This window comes from Stegastes partitus, unplaced genomic scaffold (assembly GCF_000690725.1).
Source record: "Stegastes partitus isolate 25-593 unplaced genomic scaffold, Stegastes_partitus-1.0.2 Scaffold1248, whole genome shotgun sequence".
Classification (NCBI taxonomy): domain Eukaryota; kingdom Metazoa; phylum Chordata; class Actinopteri; family Pomacentridae; genus Stegastes; species Stegastes partitus.
In genome coordinates, this window is record NW_007578979.1 from 174,244 (window position 1) to 183,334 (window position 9,091).

General features: G+C 40.2%; 1 protein-coding gene across 1 annotated transcript in view; it reads right to left on the reverse strand.

Moving 5' to 3' along the window:
• Positions 1–878: 878 nt before the first annotated feature.
• The window catches only part of LOC103369148 (uncharacterized), an 11,496-nt gene continuing 3,283 nt past the window's right edge, over positions 879–9,091 (reverse strand). Inside the window, exons 3-6 of the mRNA XM_008297792.1 lie at positions 8,236–8,410; positions 7,720–7,864; positions 6,675–6,811; positions 879–5,439 (exon numbers count right to left, since the gene is read on the reverse strand). Of these exons, the coding sequence (XP_008296014.1) occupies positions 4,366–5,439; positions 6,675–6,811; positions 7,720–7,864; positions 8,236–8,410 (1,531 nt within the window). The 3' untranslated portion in view covers positions 879–4,365. The remainder of the gene's footprint in view (positions 5,440–6,674; positions 6,812–7,719; positions 7,865–8,235; positions 8,411–9,091) is intronic.

Here is a 9,091-nt window from a genome sequence, read left to right on the forward strand (position 1 = left end):
TTGTGAGACATTCCTGAAGTGTTTTGGGTTTTTTTGTTATGCATAACGTTTTATGACATTTATGTAATTTGATGTATTAAAGGTGGAACATTTAGTCTTTTTACTGAGGAAACACAGAGAGACAATTTACAGTCACCAATTAACCTCAGCATGTTTCTGGACTGTGGGAGGAAGCCGGAGAACCCGGAGAGAACCCACGCTGCACGGGGAGAACATGGAGACTCCACAGAAAGATCCCGGGTGTCCTCACCGGGACGCTGCTCACCACCGAGCCACCTGCAGCCCCGAGAGTGAATCAGTGAACTTTTATTTACATCACACAGGTGAGCCGTCACACCTAGGATTGTTAGTTGCTTCCAGCTGTTTCCTCTGATTCACAAGAGACTTGAGGGCATTTACACACAATTACAGTAACTTCATTAATTAGTTTTAATTATAAATGATCCCCGACATGGAGACAGGATGAATCGCGCTCTAAAAGCAGGTCGCATCGTGAACTTCTCCTCACCTCCAGTTCCATGTTTACCGTTGACGTTTTCCACAAAGTCATCCAGAAGTCACTCAAATCTGACTCACATGTGAAAATATGACTTTGCTGCAAGGTTAACTACAACTGTTTACCAGGAAGGTATTTACAGTAGCGAGCACTTTTACTCTGATTTACTACTATGGAATGAGCGTCCTTGTTGTTACTTGTGCTGTAAATTTCATTGCTGGTGTTTGCAGTGTGACCAGCAGGGGGCTCCAAAATCATTTTGTAAAGAGGTCGACGTCAGGAATAAAAGGTATTCGCGTATCTTCTTTCAAATATGTCAGTATTCTGAATACTTGCTGTGTAAAAGCAGAAACCTGTCGTGAAAAAAAGAAAACACGGGAAACAGAATAAGCCTTTTACTTAAAAACACACCAGAAACAAGGAGATGCAACACATTCAGTTTTATATGTATACAGTAATTCTGTTGTGCAACAAGCAAAACTGGTAAATATCTATATTAATATGAGTGTTTCCAAAGAGTTTAACTTCATTCACTGCATCGAATGAATCATCACATCACGTGAAACCAAATGAGTCTCATAATTCCACCTTAAGACAGTCAAAGGTTTCCAGTTTACAAGGAGGCAGTTGCACCCGGTGACATTTTAATGCCCTTATAACGTGTCATTTTGAATCATAACTTCACAAAAGGACAGAACGGTAAACAGAGATATAAGAAAGAGGAACAAGATTACCAAAAGTACACGACAGTTTCCTTCATTTTCACACGTGTAATAAAACTTGCGCAGGTTTCATCCGAGAGACAAACAAGGAGGTACGAAAGTGCAGCGGAAAGTTTTCACCCTGCTGTAGTCGTCACATAATTTAATGGTTATTATAATCCTGTTCGTGTCGGTGGAATGCAGAAGTCACGGTAGCAAATAACGACGTCTGACATCTTGCAAATGACACACGATAAATTATGTTCACACGCGTCTCAGCCAGCTCAAATAAAAGCAAACAAACAACATGTGAACGCAGACAAACAAGACGACAGAGGGGGTAATTGATGGTTTCAATAAATCATGCTTTCAGATTGACCCGCTTAGAGGAAGTCGATGCATACTGCCAGTGAGTTAATAAAACACACATATATGGAGAATATGTAGGAATAAAGGAGCATAAAGTGCTATTGTTGTGTCAGTCTCAGTAGATTTGTGAAGCAGCGCCTCCTCCTCCTCGTGTTGACTAATTTGCTGAAAACTAAAGACTTCCCCTCTATAGATGTATTTTTACTTTAGGCAGTTTTGTTGGAGCAACCAGACGAGATGGCAAACCTCCACAAAGGGTTGACAGAAAATCCCATAGTTCTGGCGCGTAAATTGTTCATTTTTTTATGTTGATTTCTCATCAACGTGAGATGCATTTTTTTCGTGGTTATTTGGCTTTTTTAGAAATACTTGAATATCTGTAAGAATCCTCCGAGCGGCGATAAACCTGTTAAATGTCTGTGTAACTGAACTCTTGAGTTTAAATGACGAGTAAAAACTGTTTGAATCGTGTTACATTAGTCGATATAACCCTACAGGTACAAAGCGACAATGCGAATGGAGAGCAGCATTTGCTGCAGGATGTGGCTAAAATGTTTAAATATCTCCCTATTGACAATTTCCAAATCAGAAAGAAACAGAAGTAGAAGTTTTGCAATCATCAGCGATCACGGAGGCTCTCATAGGAATGAATGGTGTTCTGGTTTAGTCGTATACGAACTCTGAGCTATGCGCAAACCAGGTGTTAGACTGCACCAAAGCATCATGGTCCGCCATCTCGTCTGCAAGCAGGTGCTCTGGGGTTGTTACTAAATATTATTTCGATTAGTTTTAAGTTTTAAAATCTACTACAATGTTTGTTACACCACATTTAGTCAACTATAAAACCTGTCTTGATATTACAAATCCCCCTCGACTGTCTAACAGAGAATCTTCAGTGGAGACATTTAGTATGTAAATGTATTTGCATAAATAACTGCTTTTAGGAGTAAATATATCCTTACTGACATTTTAATAAACATGTGTGACTATCAAGGTAAAAAAAATATGGGTTGTATCTGACTTTTCTGACTTCTTTCCATTAAAAGTTCTTGCTATTATGTCGGCCACTTTGCATGTAAAGACAGCAGCAGTTCCCAGCGTCTCCACCTATCATATGACATTTACATAGAAGCCCAGCATGTCCTCATTAAAACACAATAGAGACTGTTAGAATAAAAGAGTAAAATAAGATGCATGTGAACAAAAAGTCCACCACAGACGATACAGTCAACAGGCACAAAGGTACAGTCCCCATTCCTCCCATCGTCACTATTTATAGTAGATTATAATGACTGCTGTTATCACAGACAGAGAAAATGAGGAATTATCGTCATCGTGATCAAACAAACTCTGTCCCAGTGTCTCATGTGGCGAGACTGACAATAAATCACAATTACCCGCAACTTCTGCTGCTGGTGAACAACCAAATAAACACGGATAGGCAGTGTACAGCCATGTAATAAATACAGTACGCTGTGGTCACATGGCCGCAAACTGCAACACGATAAGAAAATACCCAAGTAAAACTTCCTTTATGGGCTTTTTTGTGTTAAATTACCAGACCACAGTAAGTCCACAACAAATGTATAAGCATGATCAAAAAGTTCCAAGACTGTTTACGTCGCATCATGTGCGAACAGAAACTAGAGTCAACGGAACAAACGACGATGCAGCATCAACAACAGGACGTTTTCTCAACATAACCGAGTAGCCTGGGTGCCGAAACTTAAACAGACACAGGCTAAACACGTTAGTTAACACCAGCTGTGAACTGTTAAAATGCAGCTTAAGGGAAAAAATAAAACTTGTATTATAGTCCGAGATGGGAGTTAGGTCTCCGTTTGGGAAGGGCAAGTTGGTGGTCCATCACCATTCAGAGCCAACTAGAAGGTGGAAGAGATCCCTACCGGTCCGTTTGTATGGGAAGGATGTGTGATAGCAACCATTTAGTGGGTTGGTAACATCCAATATTGGTGCAAGAGGTGGGTTTGAAGTTGTTTTCTAGACTTTCAAGTGCTGAATTTGTCCCCCAGAGTCGGCCTGTCCGTGCAGAGTAACATCTGGAGGTGTCTGACGGGGTACACTTGGTGCAAACAACCTAAACTGTGGCGCAATGGCATGTGGATGTTCCAACATGGTTCCGATGGCATTTGGATGTTTTTGGCCACAACAGCACAATCGTTGCTCTTCACCAAAGTTCAAGTCCAAAGTTGTAATTCTACACCGAGGTCCATTCTGGATGCATCCAGACAACCCCCAAAGAAGGGATGGATGAACGGAAGAAAACGGATGGATGGACTTCCAGTGTTCCAGGAGAACCGGGAGCAGAGTATCGCTGCTACTTGACTACTTCAGCAGGGATGGTGGCCAAATTGAAGTCAAGGGTAGTTTGGGATTTTTATTAGCGCAGTCTTGGAACTTTTTGATCGAACCTTGACATTATTTAATGACAATTCTGGAAAGCCACGTGTCACACAGCGGTCCAAAATCGTCCGTTTTGTTTGGCAGACTTGATGGTCAGAAAAATACAAGAGAATAACACAAATAATATTTTTCTTAAAATTAAACTGAACACATAGTTTCCTTCAGAGTTGATCAAAGTGTGATTTCTTCATATGTATTTACAGTACGTTGATTACAGTCATTAGTTAATCAGTACACTGTCGACCACGACGAAAGCAGCAACATTCACGGACATAAAAGTAACGCAGCTTCAGTACGAAGTGCTCCCACAAGATTGATATTATCACATACTTATTTCTACTAAGTTTTTTCAGTAAATATGTTGATGAATATCATCTACTGATCCATAGAGATCGTCAAGTTCCATTTGGTCAAAATATCATCCACCTCCCACCTGGTTGCCCTGACTTTCTCCAATTGTCTTTGTGCCTCTTCTTCCTCAGAAGCTTGTCTGACAAACACGTTCTCCAACTTCAGCTCGCCCTTCATCACGTATGCCTCCTCATCCTCACCTCCCATCATGTCCGGCCTCCCTCTATATGGGAGCATCAACCCTCTGCCTCCACCGAACTCCGGCAGCACTAGTTTTCTGGTCTCGGGATCCCAGTTAACACAGATAGCTCCCTGCTCCTCCTCCTCCTCACCATCATCATCATGATAATCATCATGCGGGGCTGCTGCCGGCCTCACAATACCGTAATCATCTGGCAGCAAATCAGACTGATCAGAACGGGGCGTGTTTTGGACGTTCTGGGAGGCATAACCAGAGAGAAGAGGCACGTTCTCGTCTTTATCAACCTCTTTTTTCCAATCTGCTCTTACTCTCATCTCCTCATGAATTGTTTCCTCCCATCCTACCTCCTTCTTCAGGTTTAGAGGAACACCAAGGAGACCAGTTTGCTGGTTTTTGTTTATGAACAAACCTGGAAGCTCCACCTTTCTGTTGACTTCTGATGTCTGGCTCAGATTCACCTGTGACCATGCATGAACCTGCCCAGGTGTGCTCACCTCTGTCATGTGGATTGGTTTGCATGTGTGGGCTGATCTTGCCTGAGGAGCATAACCTCCGGCAGAGTGATCATCCTCCTTCGTCTTGTCTTCACCTCCCCGATGACTCCCGCCGTCTCCTTCGTCACATCTCCTATCGTTGATTTTAGGTGCCGGACTAACAAATCCGTAGTCGACCGACGAGTCATCCCAGTGTTCGCCAAGCAGTGGAGGTGTCTCGGCCCCCTGAGGGAAGTAGCTGGGTGGAGGAGCTGCACCTGTGATGCGTAGCTGTGGTTTGGACGGGTTTGATGTGGCGACGCGAGCTTCCGATAGCGAGTCGTTGTTGATGACGCTGATCAGGATGACGTTGAGCTTCTCGGGAGGGCACGCGAGAGGCGGCGGGTGGAAAGACGGTGGGTTCTGGAGGAGGAAAAGACTGATTATTAGCTTTGGAAACATTTCTGAGATTAATATGACTTGTACATTGGTTCTTGTCACACATTGGTCACTAAAATCAAACCTGTGGGTCCCAACAATAATGTTACTCTGAACTCCAAGTAGTTTCTGGGCGTTTTCTGGTCCTTTCAAGAAACTTGAATTTCTTTGGTTGTTTGCTTTACAAAAATTGAAATAACCTGGTATCAATAGCGTTAAAAAAAAAAAAGTCATAGGTGTCACCAATGCTGTAAAAAAGGTGGCTCTACATGTTATTAATATTTAGCTATTTTACATTTTTGGAACCTCTACAAATCTTTTCTCTCAACTCATCAGCTGTAGAAGATGTTTCACCGTGCTGAATGTATCTTGTAAGTCAATACTAGATCAAAATGACTCAAAATGGGTTTAAAATGACCATTTTTGAGTCTCTGCACATCAGCTGTAGAAAGATGTTCCACCATCAGATGTAGAAAGATGTTCCACCATCAGCTGGATGTATCTCCAACAATTGGCTCCTCTGTTCTCTGGTTCTGATCCATGCTGCATTTATTTATTGATCCAGTAGGTTGGATTTTCCTCTCAGTCTCTCTGGATGAAACACTGGCTACAATTCAGCCAAACAGTCCCTGAATTTTTGTCATGTGACTGTTGAGTTAGTTGAGTCAGTTATAACTTCTCGGCTCAGATTTTTATTTTTTTATTTTCACAGACTCAGATCCATGAGATCCAGATTCATGGACCATCGGAAAGTTGAAAATCTCATATTACTTTCTGTTTTTACAGTTTCTTGCTATTAAATAAAGCATTCCTTTAAAATCTGTTGCCGTTCATGTTGCAAAGTTCAATCCAGGCACAATAATAAGACAATAAGCTGTTTATGTCCAACCTGCTGAGCTCACATTCCAGATTAACATCATCTTATTTCACTTGCACGTGTTCTTGTTGAAGCTGAGTCACCCTGTCTTTAACTTGAATTGCTTTTTTAATTCTTATATTGCCTTTTTACCATTTTATTGCTCCTTCAACCTACTTTTATTTTATTTTTTTTTACGTCTGCATCTTCTGCTCATTTGTGTTTTTGCTCTGCTGTTCAGGTTTAAATGTAGTTAAACAGCCTGCATAGCTCGCATAGCATTTCACAGCCAAACAACAAGCGACGCAGGTTCGTCATTTAATTATCAGGGCGTGTGCACGTCTGAGAGTGTCGATGGTATTACCAGAATGTACGGGCTCTTCTGATCTTTTCCTGTCAGGTAGTGATGCAGCAGGTAGGCGGCCACCGCGATCAAACAGACGCACAAAGACGGAACGACGACACCCACAACCACCCACTGCATCTGCTCGATCACAGGGTCTGCATGGGACAGGAGGCGTCACATATAGAGTCACTTTCAACATTTCTAATGCATTGGCTGTAAACACTGTAGAGAAAAATCTGCAATCTTATGGAATCGTACCATTTTATTGGGCAGAATTGTATTTAAATATGTGAAAATATCATTAAAATTACAAAAGAAATCGACAGTAGGTTTACAGATCTAATGTAAAATGACAGAAAAGGTTGGATTTGATGTAAAGATGAACGTAAAAACTCATTAACCTAAAATTACCATAATATTACCATAACTATTATTATAAGTATTTGTAAAATAACGGTGGTTGTACTTCATTTACAAAGACAAATCCATTTATTTTAAGGGTTTTTGTACAATAATGATCTGTCAGTATAAAAGATTTCTAATATATTTTTATGTTGTCTGTAAAAACTCATATTAATCTTGATATCGTCTCATAATAAGAGTATTCTTGCAATTAGAAACCGAACTATAAATTTTACAGCAGTATTTAAAAAAAACATTCTGACACAGAAAATTATCAAATAAAGCCCAACTAATAAAGACATATTCATAGTCTGATCATTTGTAATATAACAGTATGCCACCATATTTATAGGTTATTTCACAGTTTCTATTCATAAATATGGTGCAATAAACATTTAAAAGCTAGAAGAATGGACAGTAAGGAAATATTAAGGCTTGGAATTGTATTGTAATCATGTCAAATTATGGTTATGTTTTGTTATTCTGCAGCCGTGTTTGATGCCTCGGCTGCTGGATGATTACTGTTTGTTGTTTTAACAGTGTGAGCACAGACAGTCAGCGAACTCAACACAAACACAACAAGGCGTCGCTCTTCAGCTTCTGTGTCATGTTTAATCACATTCCCGTCTTTCTACCTGCCAAACAGAAGTCGTGGTGTTACCTTTAGGCGTGGTTATGCAGTGCCTCGCCGAGGACTGGCACTGGATCGGCATGGACAGGAACGCGGACTGGGCCGAGAAGCAGTACTCGGTGCTGTAGTCCAGCAGCTGGTACCTGAGCGGACTGGCAGCCACCGAGAAGTGATGCTGCAAACACGTGGATCAGTCAGCAGTGACGTGGTGGAGGTTGTGTGTTTTATTTGCCAGAATTAGCTTACAGGGAATCCAAATGTTTTGGATTGTTGGGTGTTTCTGCCTTTGTGAAGCGCTATGAGATGACTTGTTGTTGTAAATATGCGCAATACAAATAGAATAGAATTGAAGTGAATTGAATTAATCCCTAGCATGTCCATGTCGGTATTAGCATAATCAGCATAATTAGCATTAATCACAATATAAGGAGGAAGTATGAGTCGATATATGACTAAAGAAGACAGTATTTCCTCACATTCCTCCAATGTTGGTCATGTATTTTTTAGCCATGGGAGGGACTTTAGCTGTACTTTGTTTGTACTCACCACCTGGTTGCGGTGGCTGTTTTGGATGGAGAGGTTGTAGGTCATCTGGGGGTACAGCGTTGCCATGGAAACCACCGGGGTGTGGTTGTTGGGCTGGAACCTCATCGGTCCCGTCAGGGTGACGATGACGCTGTTGTTCTTCAGTCTTTCCACAGAAACCAGCGGAGGGCCGAAGCTAGCTGGAAGAGTCGACAGAAAACATCTGGTAAATTTTTAATATTCTAAGTATAAATAATGATTCTGAGGAACAAAAAACTTTAAAAATGTGATGTATTTGCTTAATCTTGTTTCCCTTTCATTGGTTTGCCGATGCAAAATATGTCAGTTAACAGCAACATATTCAGTAAGTCCTCATTGTTGCAAAAATAGAATTGATTTTCTTTTATTTCTTCTGTATTTTACACAGACTAAATACAATATTAGTTCCAAATGACCCTCATTTCACTAAACTTATTCAAAATGGCAAAAAAAGAGTCTAAAATAACTTTAAACTTGTCTAAAATGTGTCTAAGCCGAGTTTGAAATTGTCCAGAATGACATAACTTGTTTAAAATGGCTTAAAAATGTTTTAAAGACTCAAAATGACTTGAAATGCATCCAATATGAGTAAAAACAAAAATGTCCAAAATGACCCCAAATGTTAAAAAAAAATAAGAAAACTTGAAATTTTTGTAATTTGAGTTTAAAATAGTCCAAAATGATATAATTTGTTCAAAATGGCATAAAAATGTTTAAAATGACCCCAAAACTTTTTCAAAATAACTTAAAATATGTCCAATATGAGTTAAAAATCTTTTGAAAATGACACCAAATTTTTTAAAAAGTGAGAAAATAAAGAAAGAAAAAAGAAAAAAAT